This window comes from Pipistrellus hanaki, assembly GCF_964339955.1.
Source record: "Pipistrellus hanaki genome assembly, chromosome: 1".
NCBI lineage: Eukaryota > Metazoa > Chordata > Mammalia > Chiroptera > Vespertilionidae > Pipistrellus > Pipistrellus hanaki.
This window is the reverse complement of record NC_140503.1, coordinates 188,796,557-188,822,849: the sequence shown is the minus strand read 5'-3', so window position 1 is coordinate 188,822,849 and position 26,293 is coordinate 188,796,557. Positions and strand designations below refer to the sequence as shown.

General features: G+C 36.6%; 1 protein-coding gene across 2 annotated transcripts in view; it reads left to right on the top strand.

The window, feature by feature from the left end:
• The window catches only part of KLHL5 (kelch like family member 5), a 61,451-nt gene extending 35,401 nt beyond the window's left edge, over positions 1 to 26,050 (top strand). For both annotated transcript variants that reach the window (XM_084900866.1, XM_084900865.1), the window contains 7 exons: positions 4,247 to 4,459; positions 5,140 to 5,326; positions 11,913 to 12,137; positions 13,093 to 13,255; positions 17,962 to 18,174; positions 19,025 to 19,196; positions 23,521 to 26,050. In XM_084900866.1, the coding sequence (XP_084756992.1) occupies positions 4,247 to 4,459; positions 5,140 to 5,326; positions 11,913 to 12,137; positions 13,093 to 13,255; positions 17,962 to 18,174; positions 19,025 to 19,196; positions 23,521 to 23,577 (1,230 nt within the window). In that variant the 3' untranslated portion in view covers positions 23,578 to 26,050. The remainder of the gene's footprint in view (positions 1 to 4,246; positions 4,460 to 5,139; positions 5,327 to 11,912; positions 12,138 to 13,092; positions 13,256 to 17,961; positions 18,175 to 19,024; positions 19,197 to 23,520) is intronic.
• The last annotated feature ends 243 nt before the right edge of the window (positions 26,051 to 26,293 follow it).

Genomic DNA, 26,293 nt, shown 5'->3' with positions numbered 1-26,293 from the left:
TAACAATAAGTAATTTAGAGGCAGATTGTGTGATTTGAATTGTTGCTATGGGAACTGAATGAAAGTGTATAACAAAATTGAATCTTCAATTTAAATAAATCTCTCAGTAATTTCATTTACTTAAAAACTATCCCAAAGGGGAAAGGAGCATAATGCTAGCAAGTGTTTGATGGATTCAAAATATGAAGGAAGTGTAATGCCACATTGCGAATTCAGTTGGCACAGTCAGTAAATGGTGCATGTACTTTGGATGTTCCCTGATCCTGAATGAATATAAGTAGGAAAGGATGAGGAGTTCCTTCCTGTAATCCTAAAATCTGGAAACTTTTGTTCTTGTTCTGACTGCCACTGCACTTGAACTGGAACAAGTCATTAAACCTCTACAAAAAAAGTACAAGACTGGTTATGTCATTACAAATTTTAATGTCATTATGGATTTATAAAATAAATATAGACATTTCATTTTAAAACTTTAAATTTTGTTTTGTGGTCTAGAAAACCTATAAAACCATGGAATTCTGCTAAAATACTTGCTTCAAAACCAAATACTTTTGGAAAATACTTTGTTTAGTTGTATTTCTGTAAGTTTTTAAAAATTAAATTTTCACTAAGTACAAGTTATACTAAAATGGAATGGGCATGTTCTGAAGTATATTAACAAATAATCAAAAGATTATTTAGCTCTAGTTGGTTTGGCTCAGTGGGTAGAGAGCTGACCGGTCCTCACTGAAGGGTCCTGGGTTCAATTCCAGTCAAGGGCACATGCACAAGTTGTGAGCTCGATAGCCAGTATGGGGTGTTCAGGAGGCAGCCACGATTGATGATGTTTCTCTCTCATCGATGTTTCTGTCTCTCCCTTCTTCTCTGAAATCAATAAAAAATATTTAAAAAAAAAAAAAAAAAAAAAAAAGAATATTTAGCCCAGTCAGTGTGCCTCTATGGTTGAGCATCGACTTATGAACCAGAAGGTCATGGTTTAATTCCTGGTCAGGGCACATGCCTGAGTTGCAAGCTCGATCCCCACTGTGGGGCATGCAGGAGGCAGCTGATCAATGATGCTCATCATTGATGTTTGTATCTCTCTCTCCCTTCTCTCTTCTTCTCTAAAACCAATAGATAAAAAATATATTTAAAGATTTTTTAAAAGAATATTTATATAATAGGTTTTTTTCATTGATGAAATGCAATTAACTAGTTAACTGCCACAATATTTTGAATTTAATTTAACCCTTTGCACTCCGCTGTCCCCTCTCAGGGGACATCGGAATTCTAGCATATCACTCGGATGTCCCCTCTCAGGGGACATTGCAGTTTATTAGTGATTACGGGGAATTGAGTTATTTCAACGCACATTTCCGCCGCAAAGTAGCGTCGAGTAGCTGGTAGCCAATGTCCAGAATGGTTCGGAGTGCAAAGGGTTAAAAAGGGCCACCATTTGCATCTATAGATGTTTATGGCATACAAATAGTTAATACCATGTGAAAGTATGGCAGTAGTTATATCAGTAACATGGCAGTGTTGTATAAATGTTGACTATACCATATACTATACCTTTGAGCAATTAGAAATATACTGATTTCTTCAGACTCTCATCTAATATTTTATAATAAATAACTTTTTATATATCTACATGATCTTTGTCTTTGAAATTTTTAATGCCTACTTAATAGTCCATTGAGTTACAACCCCTATAGCTGGGCATCTAGGCTATTTGCTAAGTTTTACTTTTATAAATAACTAGAGGCCAGGTGCATGCAATTCATGCATTCAGAGGGATCCCTCAGCCCGGCCTGTACCCTCTCACAGTCCAGGAGCCCTTGAGGGATGTCCAACTGGCAGCTTAGGGAGCGGGCCTACGCCAGCAGTTGAACATCCCTCTCACAGTCCAGGATCCCTCGCTCCTTACCACTCGCTGCTCCTTACCACGTGGCTCACTGCTTCTTACTGCTTGGCTTAGTGCTGCCGCGGAGGTGGGCCATTGTGCTTGCCACCTGTGAGCCAGGTTTCTGGCTGAGCAGCACTCCCCCTGTGGGAGTGCACTGACCACCGGGGGTTAGCTCCTGCGTTGAGCATCTACCCCTGGTGGTCAGTACACATCATAGTGACCAGTCATTCTGCTGGTCAGTCAATTTGCATATTTGCCTTTTATTATATAGGATAATACAGATAAGCATCATTAGAGAAGCATCAGTTTTTTTCCCTTGTGAATTATTTATTAAGGATTAAACTACTAGTGACATAATTGGGTTGAGAACTTCAACATTTTTATGGTTCTTGCTGTATGTTACCAAATCATTTTATAATGTCAGTATACAATGGCAGAGAGCAGTTTGCTTGAAGCCATTCCAGCACTGAGGTTTTATTAAAATATATTTCTGAAAATGATAACCAGTCATTTAAAATAGATTCACTGTGGCATCTTTAACAAATCATGATGAATTGAAGCAATTGAATGTAGTTAACTATTCATGTATGGTTTTCCTCTGAAGAATTTTTATAGAAAAGAATGTTAACCCAAAATATATTTTAAATCAGTACTTAACTAGGGTTACTGCATGCTATATGGAAATTATAATTCTTATTTTAATTTAGGAGATAATTATTGATAGTCCTTATCTGTAGCTCCAATTTAAACAGCCTTAGCTATTTTACTAAAATTCTGTGTGCAGAGACAGTCATAGCACATTAGGAAGTACAAGAAAGACATAAAGGGACAATGTGTCTAACATTTGCATTTAAATTACTACTATGTAACCTATCCATGCACTAAGACTTATAACCTTGTATACCAGAGAGTACAATTTCCTTCTCTTCAGATTGCTTAGTATAATCCTATATATAATAATAAAGATGTAATATGCAAATGGTGGTTACACCATGAAGCTTAATGACTGACCGCGTAACAACCAGATCACGGATCAGCAGGAGGATGGGGCAGCGAGCTACAAGCAGGTGGCAGAGAGCTACAGGAGGGGGCAGGGCAGCAAGCTATGGGGGGCAAGGGGCGGGAAGAGAGGGAGGGAAAAGCTACAAGAGGGTGGGGCACCGGGCGGAGAGCTACTGGAGGGCGGCATCAAACTACTGGTGAGCTACTGGCACACGGATTTGTGCGCAGGGCTACGAGTAGCCTAATAAAAGTAATTTTCTCACATCTGGGCATTCCTATCTCCCTTTTCAAATGAAAAAGAGCCTGGTTCTAATATGTGGTCAGGGCTGAGTTGTCTTTAGTATAAGGTCCTAGAGTCTCAGTGCATTCTTTTACTTTGGCTTTTTCTTATAGATCAATAGAACTTGTATGTAAATCAGGTTAGAGGAGATTAAAATTTTCAAACCAGACTTAAAATCCTGGGTGGTCTTATAAATAACATTAAAACACTCTTTTTATATATATACCATACACCATACACAAGACTATATTTTTTTTAATTGATTTTTTTTTTTTTTTTTTTTTTTTTTTTTTTTACAGAGAGGAAGGGAGAGGGATAGAGAGTTAGAAACATCCGTGAGAGAGGAACATCGATCAGCTGCCTCCTGCACACCTCCTACAGGGGATGTGCCCGCAACCAAGATACATGCCCTTGACCAGAAGCAAACTTGGGACCCTTGAGCCCACAGGCCGACTCTGTATCCACTGAGCCAAACTGATCAGGGCACATTAAAACACTCTTAAAGGCCAATGTGGTTTTAGGATAGTATTAAGGACACATACTCTTCCCCGGGCAGTCTGAGAAGACTTCTGTGGCCCAGGGAAATCTAGCCAACCTGGAAACCATTTCTGGGTAAGAGAAATAGCTTCACAGCTCACCCAGGTATTTGGCTTCACTGTTGGCCAAATTCTATGGCAACCACAAATCTAAACTAAAATTTAATATTAGCCTATCATACATCTCATGTCTAAATTTTTTTATCTTCCTTTGAAATACATGCCAAAATTATTCCCTAACTTGAGCAAAGCACTACCTAAAGGTCTTATGTCCATTTTTAAAATGTAATAAATTATACAACGTTTTAATTCTACTTAATATAGGAATTAAAAGTTTAACAATATGATTGTAGTTTAAATTGGGGTTTTTTTTCCAACTGTGCTTCTTTCCTAGCAAGCAGTAATAAATTGTAAGGAAGGTCTAAATTATAAACTATCTTGGCATCTAAAAAAACAAAACAAAACAGTATTGGACAGGAAAATGGAAAAAAAAACAAAAAAAAAAAAACGGTATTGTTTATATGATACTTATTTTCTCTCTAGGAACATTTTATGGAAGTAATTCGAAACCAAGAATTTGTACTATTACCAGCCAATGAAATTGCAAAGCTCCTGGCCAGTGATGACATGAACATTCCTAATGAGGAGACAATATTGAATGCACTTCTTACTTGGGTCCGTCATGACTTGGAACAGAGACGGAAAGATCTCAGTAAACTTCTGGCTTATATTAGGCTACCTCTTCTGGCACCACAGGTAAACAATTTTTAATTATTTAAAAACAATAGCATAATTTCAACAAAATTTGAGTATTCACTTTATGCTAATTACATTAATATATACTTGTATCTAGTTTTTTTTCTTACTATTCTATCTCATAGGGTTATTTTATGTATATTCCTATTAAGTGGTTTGTTTTTTTTAATATATATTTTTATTGATTTCAGAGAGGAGGGGAGAGGGAGAGATAGAAACATCAATGAGAGAGAATCATCAATCGGCTACCTCCTGTATGACCACACTGGGGATTAAGCCCACAACCCAGGCATATGCCCTGACCTCAGGGAATCAAACCATGATCTTCTAGTTCCTGGGTCAGTGCTCAACCATTGAGCCACAGAGGCAGCTGATCAATGTTCCTCTCTCATCGATGTTTCTAACTCTCTATCCCTTTCCCTTTCTCCCTGTAAGTAAAAAGTGCAACATTTAAAAGATTCACATTCTAAATTTCATTGAAAAACAAAACAAAACTGTGAGGTATACATGGTATGCTTTCAAATCTTAATAGTGTTTATCTCTTAAAAATAGGTGTCCATACTTGGATTTTTTAAAAGTGAGATCATTTCCATTTGTGAACTATATAGTTTATTCTTTTACCCTTCCTATTTTTTTGGTCATTCAGTTTACATATAACTCTTTTTTTTTTTTTTTTCTAGTTCCTGGCAGACATGGAAAATAATGCACTTTTTCGGGATGATATAGAATGTCAGAAACTAATTATGGAAGCAATGAAGTATCATTTATTACCAGAGAGACGACCCATGTTACAAAGTCCTCGGACAAAACCTAGGAAGTCAACTGTTGGTACATTATTTGCTGTTGGAGGAATGGATTCAACAAAAGGTATTAAACAATCTTTTATTTGTGGAAAAATGAATTTGTATTAGTAATAAATATGGCAAGGATCTCTTTGGGAAAATGGCTGGCTCTAACATTGGGGTAGGAAAAGTACAAAATAAACCTAGAACATCTTGTAGAACCAGAAAGTAAGAAGTGCTCAAAGAATGATGGAGACAGATCAAAGAACAGTTTCTAGGGGTTACCACTGTCCAAGCTAGGATAATTTCAGCATCAAAAATATATAATGTAATGAAAAGATTACAAACTATTAAATCATGAGTGTTCATGACCACACTGATTCACATAAAAAAGGGTAAAGGGAAAGCTCCTCCTTATAATGGAATGCCAACTGATCAATGTGAAAGCCAAGATGGGATTAGAAAAACACCACATGGCAACCACGATAATAACTAATTCAGTCAAAAGTCATCATTGGATGCTGAGACTAGTAGGTGAAAGTTTAAGAACAAGATATTTAGTCTCTTATTAGTTACAAAAGGTAAAATAGTCTCTTTACAGTGGACAGACCTGACACACACCTTAACCAAGTAACCAAAGGTCATATTACCAGTAATGAGACTAACCAGCAGCATGTGCATTTTATAAGATGTGTAGAGAAGAACTCAGCTGCACCTATATGGTATTCTTGCAAAAAGTATATAATTTGAATTTGTTCATAAGGAAAAGACAAACAAATTCATATTGAGGGGCATGCTACAAAATAACTTGTCTGTCGCTAGTATTCCAAAATAACCATGTCAAAAAATATAGAAGAGGTTTAGGAATTGTTTCAAATTATGAGAGATGTGTAGGGTCAGCTAGCTCTAAGGAGACATGACACCTATATATGCATATAATGCATCATCATCTTGGATTTTCTTTTGCTATAAAGGACATAACTGGGACAAATGACAAAGTCCAAATAAGGTCTTTGATTAGATAACAGTATTATATAAATGTTAATTTCCAGATTTTGGTGATTGTTTTATGGTTTTGTAAGAGAATTTCTTGTTTTGAGGAAGATATACTGATGTATTTAGAGGTACAGGGGCATCATTTCTGCAATTTACCCTTATACAGTTCGGGGGGGAAACATACATACATAGAAAGAAAATATAGTAAAACAAACATTTGGGAAATCTGGCACAAGAACATCTGGGAATTCTTTGGATCATCCTTGCAACAGTTGTTATTAATAGTGATAGTGATAGTGATAGTGATAGTGATAGATAAACACCATGTATACTGCCTCCCCGGTGCCGGATATTGTGCTAGGAGCTTTCTCTTTATTATCTTGCAGTACACATTAATCTCTTCCTCTGAATTCTGACCATCTGTAATCCCCTGGCAATACAGTCTCTGACTATGGTTACCTCTCTGGTCTCAGCTCATTCTACTTCTTCCCTCCCTCCTTCTGCCCAGTCCCATTGGCCTCCTTGTCCAGCTAACATTATCCCATGTCGGGATTACTGCATTAGCTATTCCCTGTCATGGATGCTCTGTGCCTTGAAACTGGGATATCTAACAGAAATTACTCACTCAGATCTCCTTTCAAATGTCAGTTTACCAAAGGGGAGCATTGAGCATTGAGCACTCAGTACAACCTCTTACCCATCACTTTCTAATACTTTGCTTACCACTTTCTATCTCTTTAGTCTGCTTCATGTTTCTTCATAGCAGCTGATACATTTGTTTATGGTCTGTCTACCTCTTCTCCCCAGGTAAGCTCCAGAACACCAAGGATTGTTGTGTTCGCTAATACATTCCCAGAGCCTATAAGTGCCTTGCACATAAACAACATCTAATGAAGGTTGCCCTTTGCCACCTCTTGAATTACTTGTATGGCGGCTAACACACTTGATGCATTAATCATGTCTAAAGGTTTCTCTTCTATGTAACATCTCTAAGAAATACAAAAATATGAGCTCTGATAGAAAGTTTCATATTGTTATTTAACTTTTAGGTTTATGGAAGCAAAGATAGATATAGATCCAAATATATAGGTATTATTCCATATAACATATAGCAAAGTGCTATATATGTACAGATGATTAAGTTCTAAATAGAGGTGTGATGATTACATAGTATAGAAGTACATAAAGTAAGATAACCAATTAGAGTTATAGTATAAATATTTGAAAATTTTTGTAGAGCTCTACAGTCCACATAATCAGTCTTCAAATACTGGGTATTAAATATCTACTCTGCCCTAGTTGGTTTTTTTCTCAGTGGATAGAGCATCAGCCTGCAGACTGAAGGTTCCTAGGTTCAATTCCAGTCAAGGGCACATGCCTGGGTTGTGGACTCAATCCCCAGTGTGTGGCATGCAGGAGGCAGCCAATCAATGATTCTCATTATTGATGTTTTTATCTCTTCCTTCCCTTTCTCTCTGAAATCAATAAAGATATATTTTTTAAAAGTATATATATATATATATATATATATATATATATATATATATATATATATATTCCTAGCACTGCTAGCTCCCCTCCACCTTTCCCTCTCCTTTTCAAGCCTTTACCTGTTATCTCTTTATTAATTACTAGGGGCCTGGTGCACGAAATTCGTGCACGGGGGGTGGGGGTGTTCCTCAGCCCAGCCTGCACCCTCTCCAATATGGGACCCCTCGAAGAATGTCCTACTGCTGGTTTACAGGGATCAGGCCTAAACCAGCAGTCAGACATCCCTCTCACAACCCGAGACTGCTGGCTCCAGCCGCTTACCTGCCTGCCTGCTTGATTGCCCCTAACCACTCTGCCTGCCGGCCTGCTCGCCCCCAAATGCCCCCCACCAGCCAAATCATCCCCAACTGTCCCCCCATGCCAGCCTGCTCATCACCAACTGCCCCCATTGCTGGCCTGCTCACCCCCACCCTCTCTCCCCACTGGCCTGCTCACCCCCAACTGCCCCCCTCCCCCCCCCCCCCCCCCCCCCCCCCCCCCGCTATCCTGATCACCCTCAACTGGCCCCCCTGCTGGTCTGCTTATTCCCAACAGCCCCTGTCATCCCATCCTGGCCAGATCAACACACACACACACACACACACCCGCCACCCAAGGTCCCAGCCCCTCCTTTTTTCCTTGAGTGGAGGCCAGGGCCAGCTGAAGCAAGTATCTAGGATTTATTTATCTTGTATAATTGAAACTTTGTAGTCTTGAGTGGAGACCAGGACCAGCCAGGGCAGGAAGCTTGGCTTCCTCCATCAATCCAAGCCTCCTGCTCAACTCCAGCTCCATGGCTTCCACCATTTTTGTTGGATTTATTTATCTTCTATAATTGAAACTTTGTAGCCTTGAACGGAGGCCAGGGTGGGAAGCTTGGCTTCCTCCATTGCCGTGGAAACCCTAGCCTACTGCTTGCTCCAGCCCCATGGCTGGCCGCCATCTTGGTTGAGTTAATTTGCATAGTTGCTCCTAATTGGCTGGTGGGCATGGCTTATGGATGTAGCAGAGTGATGGTTAATTTTCATGTTTCTTTTTTTATTAGTATAGATGCTCTCTAACTTCATTTTATTCTCATAATTTTAGCTTGTATAAAATGTTTTATGTTCAACTTTCACCTTAAACTTTGTGTATTCAAATCTTCTCTGTGTCTCCCAGACTTGAAAAGTTGGATTCATAGTTCAGTGTTCCTCAGTGGACACCAACTCTAATGTCTATTTATTTAAGGAAATAGACATTTATTGGAAAGCTTTTGAGAAATAGGCAGGAGCTATATCCACTGTCCCTTCTTTATAAATCCTGCTTTCAATTTTAAATCCCAGATGCAAGCATCCATTTGACTACATTTAGCTCAGTCTTTAGTCCTAAACTTCCAATGGCAAAGACAATGTATTGTATATCTGTCTTTTAGCTTTCTGGGAAATGGGTTCCTGCCTGTCATCAAGGCTTATACATACCGTGTAAAATTCCCCAAGCGTGAGAATGGGACTCAAAATCTAAGTACCCAGAGAAAACAATATATATCTACTGCCACCCCTTGCCCCCAGTCACCAAGTGACTTTTTCCAAATGGGTCTTATTCTTCCATATTTCCATTGCTATCTTTCTAATTCCAGCCAGCCTCCTGTAAGCCCACAAATTTTGGCCATATTATTTTATGTTGTTCATGTGTGCCAGGCATTATTCTATATCATTTTATCTTCATAGCAACTTTCAGAGCTGAATGTTATCATTAGCCTCTTCTGTAGATAAAGATATGGAGAGAGAACTTTAAAAGTACTCTCTGCTTCGTTAACTCTTCTATTAACATGCCATTTTCCTGCTCAAAAGCTCCAGCAATTTTCATTTCTTACCACAAAAAGTGTAAATTTCTCTTTCTAGATTTCAAGGCTTACTGTAATCTGGCCCTTGAGGCTTGACAAATATTATATCTGAGTTTTTCTTAATAACACTCTGACCTTCAATCCTATGCAAGCTGTATTCCTGGGCCTTACCTTATTCTTAACAAAGAAAAGCTGATCACGTTAGTTGATCATTGGGTTCTTGGTCTGTAATGTGTCTGTTTAGTATAGAGTCCAACAAATAAACTGAGAATGGTTCTAAGTAGCCACTAGGAAAATGTTATATTTGTGCCTATTTTTAAAAGTTAATTCTTCCATATAAATTAGGGAAGTTCTAAACTTTCATGTAGAATTTTGCAGTTGTTAGGGCTTTCTTATGCTTTAAGATATATATATATTTAAGATATATGTTTCAGATAGTGTTTTAAGACTTTATGTAAGATTATGTTTAATATTAGCAAAAGAATTTTTGTTACCAACTAGATATAAAAAATAAGTTAAAATCAAAATGAAATAAGTATTTCTTAAATCCATTAGCAAGGAAAATACATTAACGAAGGAATAGTTTTAAGATCAAATTTAAAGAGATGCATCAAGTATACCATTATATAAAATAATCTGAGTGTATGAGTAAAATCTTATAGCTGAAAATTACAAAGAAAGACTATTCAGCCCTAATCGGTTTGGCTCAGTGGATAGAGCATCAGCATGTGTACCGAAGGGTCCTGGATTTGATTTCGGTCAAGGGCATGTACCTCAATTGCAGGCTTTCCCTGGCCCAGGCCCTGGTTCAGGGCATGTGCAGGAGGCAACCAATCAACGTGTTTCTCTCACTTCAATATTTCTCTCTGTCTTTCCCTCTCTCTTTAAAAATTAATTGGGGGGGAAAAAGGAAAAATAAATAAATAAATAAATAAATAAATAAATAAATAAATAAAATTAATTGGAAAATATCCTCAGATGAAAATTTTTTGGGGGAAAAAAGACTATTCAAATTCAAAGGTATTTTTGAACAGGTACTATGTACAAGGGAATCTACTTTATCGCCCTGTGAAAATATAGAGATGGAAAACGACTTGGTATTTATTTAAAATAACCTAAAATTTTTATAGAGTAAAAAAAAAAATAATGAAAACTACAATAATGAGAAAATTTTATAACATATATAATAAAACTATTTCTAAATTTTAGGGGATTATCAATAATATTGGTGCTCTGATGACCTAATTGCAATAAATTCGTTAGGATAAATGTTTGTCCTGGCTGGTACCCTATAAGAATAGCACTGATTGCATGTTATCTTAAAAGCGTAAAAGAGGGGAGTAAAGTAGACACTAACTAAACTTTGTACCTGAGGGTGGGTTTTTCCCCCCCTCAACTCCACTGGTCTCACTTCGTAAATAGAGCATGAGTTCTTTGACTCCTCCAATTCTTACAAAAATATAGACACCATCAGATAGTTACTTCATAAACTTCCCACACTTGTTCCCAAAGAACATGATCCATACTTGTGCTGCTGTCCTCCCTGGTTGCAATGGAATGTGTGTCCTCTTGCTCCCCCTGTGACACCAGCCCCTCACCTGTGCTCTGATATTACCCTTCCCTGCCTCTCAGGATCCCGTCATCTCCTGTATCTTCAGCTTCTCTCCGCATAACTACATCCTTCCCATTACCTTAGAAACAAACTCAGGTTTTTCCAATTTTAAAAGCAAAGCAAGACAAAATCTCCTTCGACCCAGCTCGTAGTTTCTGTCTTTCTCTTCTCCCCTTTATAGCCAAACGTCTTCAAAGAATCATCTGTGTTCACTGTCTCCATTTCCTCACCTCCCAATCCTCTTAACCACTCAAACAAAGGACTCTCCTTAAAGTCACCAGTAATGCTGTTTAGTTTTCATCTTACTTGACCTTCTCAGTAGCATTTGGTACTGTTCACAGTCCTCCCTGCTATAAACTTTTTTTCCTTAGATTTCCATGACACTAAACTACCCTGGTTTTCCTCCCACTTCTAGCTAATGCTTCTCGACCTTCTTTGACAATTTTCTTTTACTTGATCTTTTAATACCAGAGCGTAATATATGCCCTGGAGAATAAATAGTAGGAGCTGTATGCCCTGGTGAATGCCCTGGAGAATATTAGCAGACAGGGTCAGAGATATAAGCTGGGGCCAGATCATGCAGGGGCTTACTCGAATAAAATAAAAGTATTATTGTCGTTGCTCATAATTATACTTTTATCTGTATAATGTCATAAAATACTCAATCATGGTGAAATTTTTATTTACATAACTTTATGTATTACCATTAAGGAGCAACAAGCATTGAGAAGTATGATCTCCGTACCAATATGTGGACTCCTGTAGCAAATATGAACGGGAGGAGACTGCAGTTTGGTGTTGCCGTGTTAGATGACAAACTGTACGTGGTTGGAGGAAGAGATGGCCTGAAGACTTTGAATACTGTGGAATGCTACAACCCCAAAACAAAAACTTGGAGTGTCATGCCTCCTATGTCTACACATAGGCATGGCCTTGGTGAGGATCACTGCGGATTTGTTCCTAAGTGGAAGTAGGCCTCCTCGGCATGTTTACATTCTGTACCAGGCAGAGCAAGACCAGAATTGTGGCAGCTGCAGAGTCAGAAGGGGTCGCCACGCATTTCTTCACGTGCTCTCTCTCATCTGAGGGGTAGGAGCAGAGAAAACAAGCATGTACAAAAATGTACATGTGCAACTAATACAAATGAAAGCATGAATATTTTAGTGTAGCATGATGGGCTGATGAGCCACCTTTTGACATGTGTATTTTGTGTTCACAATTAGTATTATCTAACCTAATTGAAATGCTTATTTAAACATCTTTAGCATTATTGTGTTCTATTTATTAAACACAAATGAGTAAAACCCAGAAAATTTTAAAGAAGCACAGAGAAGGCAATGATGAGACTTTCTGTTTTTGCATTTAATAATTCACTGTTGGTCCTCAAAATACTGCCTCTAAAACTTTTTAAAATATATTTTTAGACATTTATTTATTTATTTTTGTTACTCCTCATCTGAGGATATTCTTCCATTGATTTTTAGGTAGAGTGGAAGAGAGAGGGAAAGACAGAGAGAGAAACATTGATTGGTTGCCTCCTGCCCACGCCTTGACCAGGGCCTGTGCCTGGGCGGATCCTGCAACCAAGGTATGTGCCCTTGACCAGAATCAAACCTGGAAGGATTCTATGGTCCGCAGGCTGACGCTCTACCCACTGAGCCACAGGCGCTCTAAAACTTTTCCGCTGAGCCAAACCGGTTTCGGCATAAAACTTTTAAGACCAGAGCTATAGTGCAGTTTCTCCCCTTCACTCACCCACCTGTCTACCAAGAAAAGCTGTGAGTAAACCAGATGTCTACATCATAAATTTTTGCTTAAATTTGCATGTTTAAGATTCATTGTACTTACATTTCAATTAAAACGTGATATTTATGTCATTCTGGTCTTGTAGGTGTGGCTGTATTGGAAGGTCCCATGTATGCAGTTGGAGGGCATGACGGCTGGAGCTATCTGAATACAGTGGAAAGATGGGACCCTCAGGCGCGCCAGTGGAATTTTGTTGCCACTATGTCCACTCCCAGGAGCACAGTAGGTGTGGCAGTACTCAGTGGCAAGTAAGAAAATATTTAGTTCTCTTTAAAACAATAAACTAAATTTATTAAGCTAGTAGAGGCCCGGTACATGAAATGTGTGCACTCAGGGGGGTCCCTCAGCCTGGCCTGCACCCTCTGGCAGCCCAGAGCCCTCAGTGGATGTCAGAATGCTGCAGAGGCGGGAGAGGCTCCCACCACCACCACTGTGTGACCATCCATGAGACCAGCTTCTGGCTGAGCAGCGTTCTTCCTGTGGAGCGTACTGACCACCAAGGGGCAGCTCCTGCATTGCGCATCTGCCTCCTGGTGGTCAGTGCGTGTAATAGCAACTGATTGTTCTACTGGTTGGTTAATTTGTATATTAGCCTTTTATTATATAGTATATCATGTCCAATTTAAGAATATACATAACTAAATCACAAAAGGGAAATATTTTGAGTGTTGGAAACAAATTATTTAAATAGCCTCTTTTATAAAAGTTCTGACATAAATATTTCAACGGTAAGTTGAATGCACCCTCAGTGAAGAAGCCTTGCTGTCTTTCAGATGCAGTAGTGCTTCACTCACCCCAACAACAGTGTGTGCTCATTCCTAAACCAGTGTTTTTCTAACTTGCTTTATCAAAGTTGCAATGTTTTAACTATTTTTTTAATATACTTTTTATTAATTTTAGACAGAAAGGGAGAGGAAGAGAGAGAGAGAGAAATATCAGTGATGAGATAGAATCATTGATCAGCTGCTTCCTGCATGTGTCCTACCAGGGATCAAGTCCTCAACCTGGGCATATGCCCTGATGGGGAATCGAACCATGATCTCAACCACTGAGCCACTCTGTCTGGGCTGTTTTAACTATTTTGTTGGTGTCCATTTTCAGTATATATTCAGAATCTGGAAAAATAGAAACTATATTTTTAGTTTTCAAAAAAAGTATGCAGTTGATTGAAAAAATAAATTATGCATCTTTATCACTCCTTTGTGATTTAAACAAATCACACAAGTCAGTCAGAAAAAGTAAAGAGCCATATGATTTCACTCATATCTATAATAATAAAAGTGTAATATGCTAATTAGAACAGACGGGTGCCTGCTGGTGGCCAGAGAAAAGCCTGGGTCCCGGGTGCCGGCGGGAAGCCGGTGCCAGCAGCCAGCCGAAGGAAGGCCTACTCTTGCACGAATTTCAGGCCTCTAGTGTAGGATATAAAACTGAAACTCAGGAACACAAACAGCAGTGTGGTGGTTGCCAAAGGAAAGGGGGTGGGGAGAGAAGAAGGTCCTAATATAAGGTGACAGGAGAAGATTTGGCATTAGGTGGTGGGCACACAGTGCAACATACAGATTTTGTAGCATAGAAACCCACTCCTGAAACCTATATGTTCACGCTGACCAATGTCACCCCAATAAATTTAATAAAAAATTGGCAGCCTGGAGGGAAAAATGGGGGAGAAAATAGGAACATATATAACGCTTTCAATAATAAAGATTTAACATAAAATAAAAATAATTTTAAAACAAAAGAATAAATCATTTCTCTATGCCTCAATTATTTTTGCATTTTAATTTCTTTCTTGATTAAGGTTTAATCTATAAAATGAAAAACTTAGATAAACTACTGTTTTGTTATTTTAATTTATTTTGCAGTGCTTCCTAATGCAAAATATAGTTGTTTCTTTAGGAAAGAACTGTTTCGATGTCTTATGAGTTTCAATCTGTATCTTAAAAATTTCAAAGTGTTGCTGAAACTGGTTTGGCTTAGTGGATAGAGCATCAGTCTACAGACTGAAGGGTCCCGGGTTCGATTCCCGGTCAAGGGCATGTACATCGGTTGCGGGCACATCCCTGGTAGGGAGTGTGCAGAAGGCAGCTTGTCGATATTTCTCTCTCATCGATGTTTCTAGCTCTCTATCCCTCTCCCTTCCTCTTTGTAAAAAATCAATAAAATATTTTTTTTTAAATTTTTTTCAAAGTGTTAAGTTTTCCATTCTATCATGTTTGACAGAAAGAAGCTTTATTTAGACTTTCAGTTGCTTGGCTACTTTTAAGCCACTGGCTGACAAATATTTTTGGTAGTAGAATCTCTCAAATAAAATCTTACTAAAACCTCATTACTTAAGACAAATGGAGGTTCAAATTTACACTAAGCTTATTTTAAATGTATTATAAGGTCAAGTTTATAATATTTATTTATTATACATTTTAGTGTAGAAGACTAAAAGGCTGTTTTTAAGAACACCCAGATTATTTGTTTTGTTTTGGTAGTTCAAATGAAGAAAATTCTGATTCAAAAATAAGCTGAAAATAATAACAATTATTTTATCTACTAGAGCAATTTAATTGGAATCTCAGGAAACCTCAGTTATGTTTTTTCTAAGTTTAATCTCAAACAGTATCTACCAACCATTGACATTCTTTTTTTAAATTATTTTTATTGATTTGAAAAAGAGGGAGAGAGTTGCTTCTTGTATATGCCCTATCCATCCAGGGTCAACCATCGGCATTCTTGATCATAATTTTAAAAGTTACGGAAGACCTAATTTTAAAAGTCAGGAAAGGCCTAAATCTTACATTTTAAAATATTTAGTATAAGACTGTCACAATTTGACATACTATATATATTTTTACTGTCATGGGAAAGAAAGATGAGTTCTGAATCTTGCACTTAATTAAGCCAGGTGATATTTTTGAAAATTAAAACTATTTTTTAAAACTTAAATTTCAAATGAACTATTTTGGGGACACCCTCAAGTCCTCCACAGAATCCTATTCTTAGCATATAGTTTGAAGACCATTGCTTGAAAGAATGATTCTTCACAAAGTGTTACCAATACAACTTAGCCCTTAATATTAGCATAGTATAAATGTTGTTTATACACTTAATGTTTCCTAAAAACATTATTTTCTAAAAGAATGCAAATAGAGACAGACTTCATTATCCTCTCAAACATGTATACATTATTTACCATATGTAAAATACTGTTCAAAATAATTTTAAAATGATCATTAATAATCCTCTGAGGCAGGGCTTCTAAATTATACGGATGATGAGATTAGGCAGGTGGAAGTTAAATAACTTGTCCACAGTCACAACTGGTAAGTGTTAAGTGACAGAACCAGGATTCAAACCCACAGAGTCTGGACTCAGAGTTGATTACAGCCCTTTTCACAGTAAAGATCCATGAATTCATTGTGAGGAGGGTAAGGTGCCTTGAAGCCTCTTGTACTGTGTGTGTGTGTGTGTGTGTGTGTGTGTACATGTATTTTTAATAGTTGATATTTTCTACTTAGTGATTCTTCTAATATTCTGTGATAAATATTTAGATAATTATTCTATCAACTACTGGTTAAAGATTAGAATAGTTTAATATTAAGAGCAGTGACACAAAAAAAGTAGTACTTCACAGATTACAAATTTTAACAGATTAAAGTTTCAAATAAATTGAAATTTCCGTATTATAATATAGCTTAAATTTAGAACTTGTAACAATTACTACAACCTTATGTTGCTGTTTAAAATAGGATCATCTTATTTAAAAACTAGATTGAGTGGCATAGTGAACTTTAAATTATGGATTAAAATTATGAAATCTGTCTTTAAAATACGTGTATTATCCAAATGTAAATACTTAGAATTTTAATGGGCAGAAACTTGGTACAGTTCAAATATTATTTCTTGAAAATAAAAATCTAGTTAAATGTTAAGGCCTCTATAAGTTAAAAATGCATGACCTTTAATAGTAGCAATGAGCTGAATTTATTACTCTTCTTTTGTTTTTAATCCTCACCCAAGGTTATGTTTTTTATTGATTTGAGAGAGAAAGGAAGGTGGGGGGAGAGAGACAGAGAAACATAAATGTGAAAGAGAAACATGGACTGGTTGCCTCATACATGCCCCAACTAGTGATCAAACCTGCAAACTTTTGGCACATGGGATGATGCTCCAACCAACTGAGCCACCTGGTCAGGCCATACTCTTAAAAAGCAATAGAAAAATAATATGAAGAATTACAAGTAAATAATAAGTACAAGAAGAGTTTGTGCCTAATAAAAAATATTAAAAAGTTCGAATATTTAAAACATTTGAGCCCTACCCGGTTTGTCTCTGTGGATAGAACAGCCTGTGGACTGAAGCGTCCCAGGTTCGATTCCTGTCAAGGGCACATACCCAGGGTTGTGGGCTCCATCCCAAGTGGGGTCATGCAGGAGACAGCCAATCAATGACTCTCTGTCATCATTGATGTTTCTATCTGTCTCTCCCTCTTCCTTCCTCTCTAAAATCAATAAAAGTATATTTAAAAAATAAAAATAAATAAAACATTTTCTACGTATTTAGAGTAAAAGACTTTCAAATTAGTACTGTATCTTAATTGAAAATGAATTAAAGTTGACCAAGGCAGCATTTATATACCATATTTTCTATATCCTAAGACATTTAACGTCTCTAAAAATACGGAGCATTTTACAGCCAAGGGCGGCAAGATGGCAGCTGTGAAACAGTTGCTGTCATGTGAGTTTGGTGTTCTTTTATATGTATAGTTAGTGATATCTGATATATCCAGATATATACATATGTCATTTAATTGGTAACATGTCATTTTTCTAATGGTACATAAATTGACAGTGTATCTTATATTCAGTGGCACCTTAAGTTAATAGAAATACCATAAGAATAACCTTTTTGACTTAAGGGTAGCACTGTTTCTTACTTATCATTCTGTTTGTTCTTTTTACAGACTTTATGCAGTTGGTGGTCGGGATGGAAGTTCTTGTCTCAAGTCAGTAGAATGTTTTGATCCTCATACTAATAAGTGGACACTCTGTGCACAAATGTCTAAAAGGAGAGGGGGAGTAGGCGTAACCACCTGGAATGGATTGCTGTATGCTATCGGAGGGCACGATGCTCCCGCTTCCAACTTGACCTCCAGACTCTCAGACTGTGTGGAGAGGTAATTTCTTGTGCAGGAAAACTAGGAATACAAAAGAATGCCATATGCCTCAGACACTTTCAGAAAAATTTATAATTCTTTATTGAGCATCCACCACATGCGATTTTCCTTAGGAGCTTTGTAAATATTGGGTTGTCTGCTCTGCCATCTCAGTCTGCACCCTAACCACCTCCTCAGATTCTTGTTTTATAACTGCCTGCTTCAACTTTACCTTAGAATTGATTATATAATTTATTAATTGAATCATAGGAAAAATGTTTATTGCATACCATTTTTTTGTACTAGACACTGTAACTGATAAAAATAAAAAAAAAAAGGAGCTCAGTGAATTTCAGAGATAATTAATTAGGGGCTAGAGCAGTAGTTCCCAACTTGGGGCATATGCCCTGCAAGGGAGAAATTTGATTTTTAAGGGGGTCAATTCAAGAATAAGTTATTAACAGTGAATTTTTTGCATTTCTTATGGTTCTAGAGACCTCTTATACAGTATATAAATATATATTGTGACATATTTATGCATTTCAGTTCTCTGCTATATGTTTTGAAACTTTGCTATTTTTTCATATCACTTCATATTATTTTTTAACAGTTTCTTAGTGATTTCTTCCTCAGTACTGCAACTGTCCTTTTGTTCTTTTATGTTTCTCTTTCATGGATGCCATGTTCTTTGGAAGCTTGTTTAGACCAAGTTAAAAGTTTTTAGGAAAGGATACTCTATTCTCTAAACTATGTACAAATGCATTTTGTATAGCAGATAATAAGACAAAAAGATAGGCTTAAAGAACAAAATCATTTTTACATAAAATATTGTGAGGACAATGTCAGCTCCATTTCTAAAATTTTCTTTCAGATATGATCCCAAAACAGATATGTGGACTGCAGTGGCATCTATGAGCATCAGCAGAGATGCGGTGGGGGTGTGTTTACTTGGAGATAAATTATATGCTGTTGGAGGGTATGATGGACAAACTTACCTTAATACAGTGGAGGCTTATGATCCCCAAACAAATGAGTGGACTCAGGTATGTCATTTCATCTTTCATTATTCCACTTACTCTGTTGTTTTTTAATTTTTTTATTTAATTATAGTTGGTATAGAGTCTTATATTGGTTCTATTAGTTTCAGGTATACAATATAGTGATTTGACCTTGCAATGTGGTCACCACACTAATTCTAGTAATCATCTGTCACACCATGTAAAGTGTATACATCTTCCTTATCCATTCATCTATCAACAGACACTTTAGGTTGCCTTCATATCTTGGTTGTTGTAAATAATGCTGCAACAAACATAAAGCTGCATCTAACTTTTCAAATTAGTGTTCTTGGTTTTTCTTTATAATTATCCAGAAGTGATATGATATATCTATTTTTAGTTTTTTGAGGAATCTTCATATTGTTTCCATATGGCCTACATCAGTTTGCAGTCTCACAAACAGTGCACCATAATGTATTTGATAAAGGTTGATATCCAAAATATATAAGTAACTCATACAACTCAATAACAAAAAACAAACAATCCAATGAAAAATGGGCAGAGGACATGAAAAGACACTTCTCCAAAGAAGACATACAGATAGCCAACAGACATGAAAAATGCTCATCATCACTAATCATCAGGCAAATGCAAATCAAAATCACAATGCGAACCACTTTGCACTAGTCAGAATGGCTATTATCAGAAAGTCAGCAAATAACAGAGTTGGTGAGGATGCAGAGAAAAGGAAACCCTTGTGCACTTACTCTGTTTTTGTTAAAACAATTCTTTCAGTAAAACAGATCCCCTCAATTTTTTTGGAGGCTTATGATCTCCAGACAAAAGAGTATCAAAATATATAGCCTGAACGTGATAAAGTCGTCACTTAATTAAATATAAAAAACAAGAAGGACTCATTAATTTTATAACATAATTAAAATCCGAAATGACCTTTAAACTATAAGTTAATACTACTCAGACAAATTATTGTTAGTTGGTATGCCACCATTTGCTTGCTGGGAATTGGTGAGATGTTCTAGCATTGCTAGAGCTGACAGCACCACTGTCAGGCTATGGGAAAGAGAGAGGGAGGGGAGATTGTGGAAAACAAAGAGGGTAGTCGGAAAAATCTGAGCCGCTTACCCATACATGACCAATAATGTTTAAATACTCAAGCCACTGACCTTTAGGAGAAGACTAAATGGCTGGTCATAACCTAATTAGTTAAGATGGTAATCCTAAATTACATGAACAAGTAAGACACTTGACCTGCAAATTATAGCAAGAGTTCCAAACGTGTTTGTTTCTGGGAGAGCCTAGCACTTCCAGGAATGGTCTGGAATGGTCTTTTGAGATCTTTTTTTTTTTTTTTCCCCCATCGTCACCAAGAACAGAATCAAGAATTTTGTGCCCCAATTCAGTATCTGGTACATAAAAGACATGCATATGGTTAATTGAGCCAAAGTTTTTTTTACAAGAAGCAATGATAAGTACTGTTAAGAAAACAAAACTTATGCCGAAACCTGTTTGGCTCAGCGGTAGAGCGTCGGTCTGTGGACTGAAAGGGCCCGGGTTCGATTCCGGTCAAGGGCATGTACATTGGTTGCGGGCACAACCCCAGTGGGGGGTGTGCAAGAGGCAGCTGGTCGATGTTTCTCTCTCATTGACGTTTCTAGCTCTCTATCTCTCTCCCTTCCTCTCTGTAAAAAATCAATAAAATATATTTAAAAAACAACAACAAACTTATGAGAATCGGGCTGTCATAGAACTTAATTACTTAGGTGGGTAAGGTCTGCATGTGTACAGAGAGCCCACAATGTAGAGTGGTGAGATGAGGAGTCCCATGGTATAGGCAGTGAGTAATTATAGAAAACCAAAGAGAAAAAAGAAAGTGGTTTTTGAGAGGGCTTCAGTGAGAAAGAAGTTGAATTTAAGCTAAGGTGACCAGACGTCCCGCTTTTGGCGGGACATCCCCATTTTTAACAATTTGATCGGGACTTTTTAAAAACGCCATGGGACTCGGGACAAATTGTTAAAAATCGGGATGTCTGGTCACCTTAATTTAAGCTATACCTTAATGGATCCAACTCAGAAAGTAGAAAGGAAGGAGAAATTGTGTGAGAAAACATGAAAGAAATACCACCAAACAGAAATAATGGGCTCTATTGAGGAAGCGTGGCTGGCTGAGAAGAATAGGAGTTCTTTCTGAAGAGGAAGGTTGGGGTCAGGATGGAGGCCCATGAGAGTCAAGCTGAAGAGTCTGGGCATGAGAAGTCAGTGGAGACTTTTAACCAAGAGAGTGATACAATAATAAAAAGTTCACCTGGCAGTAAATGGGAACAGGGTAAATTGGGTTAGGGCAGAAGAGAAGGTTTGAGTTAGAGCTAAAGGATCTCATTGGAAATTATGTGATTACCTCCCATCAGCCTTTCGCCTTGGCAGAAGTAGTGTGAATGATAACCATGAAACCCAAAATGCGAGAGAAGAATCTCTTTCTCTGGAACATATTTGATTTAAACCCTTGGGCCAGTTATAAGGAAATCTATTGGCCAGCACTTGAGGCTTGTTACTGCAGATAATTAATACTTTATGCTGAATCATTCTGTATCAAAATTAATCATCTATAACTGCATAGCTATTTTATGTGCATGCCTCCTCTATCACTATTCCACAGCACCTAGGTGTGAACTTATAACCATAGTATCTGAATAATAAATGTTTCACTCAGTTCCCACAAATGGACGAGAAGAAATTTGTACGGGGAATGAAATGAGGTTACAAAATCTTAAGCTGTCCCCACCCTACCACCAGCCTTGACCCAAAGCAGGAGGTGCCTGCATTGTATTTAATAAATTCTCCAAGCTAAACTTGCTAGCTGGTTGTCATGACAACATGTACCATTCACAGTGTAGAGATTTAGTGTCTTGGTTGTTTTGAGAAAAACTGCTAATTACAAACAGATGCTTTGATTTTAACAACTTAGAAGTCACTCCTAGAATACTGTAAGTGGATATGGTTTTAAAATAGATTATTTGTTCAAGGAGATATAATAGCGATCAAAACAACTGATTCAGATGGAGAATAACTGAGAATTCTCTTACAATTGAAGTCTGTTGTATTCTTAAAATCCACTAATTGATACAAACACTTTATATTAGTTCTTTATACTAGTCACTCTTTCCCAAATGCTAACGTTTTATCTTTCTTAGGTCAAATGCATAGATTCTTACTATTCTCAAAGTAGTTCTTTGACAACTATTCTTTCCACATTTTCGTTTCCACTATTAATTTTCTAGTATTTAGGATACATTAAAAAAAAAAAGACAGCCTGGCTGTTGTGGCTTATTGATTGAGCATCAACCCATACACCAAGAGTTTGCTAGTTCGATTCCTGGTCAGGGCACATGCCCAAGTTGTGGGCTCGATCTCCTGTGGTAAGTATGCGAGAGGCAGCCAATCAATGTTTCTCTCTCATTGATGTTTGTTTGTCCCTTTTCCTTCCTTTATCTCTGAAATCAATAAAAACAAAAAATAGTAATAATAATAAAATAAAAACATTTTTTAAAAGGACAATAAAGTGAAAAATTTAAGAGCAGTTCCTTACCTATAAGTAGTTTATATTCCTCCACCTAGCATTCACACCTCTATCTCACTGTCACAGAGTTCATTCATCAGGTTTGTTTCCACTACTAGGAAGTTGAATGAAAATCAGTAGAATGGGTTTAGACTTTTCGGCCATGGATACAGAAAGCAGTCATTATATGGGAAGTTACTGTTATTTTTGGAGTAAGCAGATTCCAGGCATGCAGTGTATTTTGTGTGTTCTCTGATATAATCCTTCTCCTACAGGGCCCCTCTAGATATATTGTTCATAAAGTTGCTTTTAAGTATTCAGCATTTTCTCACAATATCAGCATTTCCTCACATCCATATTGTATATCATTTTGCCCAAAACATCGTACTTCATGTAGGACAATTCCTCAGTTATAAGAACACCTTTTCATATATATATATATATATATATATATACACACACACATATATTTCTATATATATTGAATAATTATGTTGTACACCTGCAACTAATATAATATAATATTATATGTCAATTATATCTCAATTAATAAAAGAAAAAAATCACCTTTAAAGAGAAGTGAATAATACATAATCATGTGATGTACCCAAGTGATGTGGAATGTCTACGAAAGTTTCACATCGGGAGGAGGTTTGAGGGGGTCGGGGGACCAGGCCAGCGGTAGGTCTGGGGCAGCAGCCTTTGGCCAAGGGGTATGGACTATTTCCATGTTTCACCAGCTAGTCTAGTATTACCAACATTTTTACTTACACATGTCTTTTTGTTTCTTTTCAGGTTGCTCCATTGTGCCTAGGAAGAGCTGGGGCTTGCGTTGTGACTGTAAAATTATAATTTAGTGCTTTGGTTACTAAATGAAGATATCCTCTTTTATGAATTTGGTACATTTATCCTACTCTCAATGGATACATTTTTAGGAAATTTGCAGTGACACATTCCTGGGCACAAAGTGCCTGATCTCAAAGTGAAGATATTTTTTAAAAGGGAGGATGAACCGGAATCATATACTTTCATTTCTTAGTAAATCAAAAGTATAACTGGTAGGTTATGAAAATATCTTCCTCATATAAAATACAAGAACAAACATATTGCTCCTAAACACAACCCAATGTTAATTGGAAATTTAATTTCTTAATAATCAAGCACATTTTATTCACATTATTCAGATTTCTTTTATTACAGTGCAAATAGACCAGATAAAATGTGTAACTTTTTCATTGTAACTTTATCATACATGAGTTGTAGTAATTTTTATTCATTTCCTTGTTTAACCATACCACTCTTTAATCATATACTAAAGAGTATGCTATTTAGTGTTCTGTTTATTTGTTTGTTTTCAGAAATAGCTGTAATATATGTGCTTTGGTTATGGATTTTATTTCTACAATAAAGAAAAACACTAAAAAGTTAAAGTAATAATGACCAAATAAAAACTTTTGATATGATCATTGGAATATACTTAAATATTCATCCTGTTATATTTAGATTCACCAAGAAGTACATGTTACGATATTCTCAGATTGGAATTGAAACATGGCGTTCTGCATTAAATTTAAGATATGCAAGTTTATGTCGAGAAAAGAAATGTTATATAACCTATAATGTTCTTTCACCTAACAAGTATTTAATTATATGAATTTGTTTTCTTTTATAAAAGATGTTTTTATCCAGTTGTGCTTCTTTGTAATCAGTTTGGGGGGAATGGGACTATTGAATGTTTGAAAATAAGTTTAAAGTGTTTATTACCCAAAGTTTTGTACATTTGTAAACTCTAATTACATATGTGGATGTTAATACTCTCAGTGAATTGCTTATTGTTTGCAAAAATGCACTGGGCAGTAACATTTTATGATAAATCCTTTAAGGTATAAGTCATTAATTTATATCCTAATATAAATGAGTATAATCTAAATGTCCATATTTTAAAATACAATGTTATGGCTAATGTGTTTTTGCATTTTATATCAGGGTAACCTTTATTTTAGTTGCTTTCTTTATTAAAACAAACCTTTTTTTAGCTATTTTGAATGCTCACGCAATGTTTCCACATTGTTTCTAGAAACCAAGGAACCGAACTGAGTACTTCTCTTTCCCCAAACAAAAAATCCTGTAGTTATTTCACTTTTGTGGCTGCTAAGAAAATAATAGTGATAGTGACAAATACATTAATATTTCATAAACGTATTGTATTATGAATATGAATTCAATTATTTTCCTGACAAGGAAGGTCAGCTGTGGAGTATATTTACATATTTAGAGGAAGGGAGGAAAGAGGAAAAGGTATAAGAAACAAAAGTTTCAAAAGCAGAAACATATCAGTACACATCCCTTCTTGTGGAGGCTTAGACCTGTGATTTCAAAGGAAGCACCTGTCCGTGTACTTGTGATCATTCCTTGGAACACTGTTATCCACTCTCTGGTTCCCTGTGCCCACAGTGGAGCCAGACTCACTTCACTCTCTGGAGGCCTTCCTTTCTTTTACGAGTCACTAGAACAGTTCCTTTGACTTTTCTGTCCCACTAGAGGGCCTCTCTGATGTAGTTTTTTAGTCAATAGAACCTCCTCTCCTGGATACTAATAAAGAGAACCATTTCTTTTCTAATGACAGAACATTTGCCAAACACTCCTTCCAGTCCAGAGTCTTATAAATCTAGAGGAAAATATGGCTCTTCCTTGTATCCTTTATCCAACACTGCTGCCTAGACTTTACTTTTAGTCTCTCCATTGAGATGTCTAGATGCTCTTTATTTTAACCCCAATTAATGACCACCATATGAAAAATATTTGCTAATAATTATTGAATGGTTATTATGAACGGGGGACCTAGTTTTTGCATGTTTGAATGCACTGAATCCTCACAGCAACCTTGTGAAGTTAAGTTCTATTCTTTTTACAGAGGAGGAAACAGAATTGGAGAGGTTAACCCCAAGATTATATATAGCAAGTAAGTGGCAGAGCAGGGTTTTAATGCAGGCAGTCTGGCTCAGGAGTCCATACTCTTATCATCCCAGTTCCTGGGTAGAAAAAGGCTTCATTTTATGTGGGAAAGCATTCATTTTAATCAAAAGACAAATGAAGTTCATGCTTTTTATAAATAAAGTTTATACCAGTAACACTCCTATCAGAAAATTTGGTTCCTGAGTATTGGGGAGAGATTTTGCTTAAATATCTTGTGGAATTTTGTATACATTTTGCTTTAGAAAAGTAAATGTAAGAAAGCATGACATTTCAAGTTTTATAAATATTAGATCAATTGCATTGTATTTTGGATGACTGAACCATAAATAAATTTATTCATAAAAAATAAGCTTTATTGCCAACAAATTAGATACTCTATATGAAATAAGCAAATTCCTAAAAATGAACAAATTACCAAAACTGAGTGAAGAAATAAAAAAAAAATCTAAGCAGACCTATAACAATTAAAAGAGATTGGATCAATAATAAAAATTCTCCCAACAAAGAAAGTCCAGAACCAGATGGGTTCACCAGTGAAATCTATCAAAATATTTACACCAGTTCTCCTTAAATTCTTAAAAAAAAAAAAAAA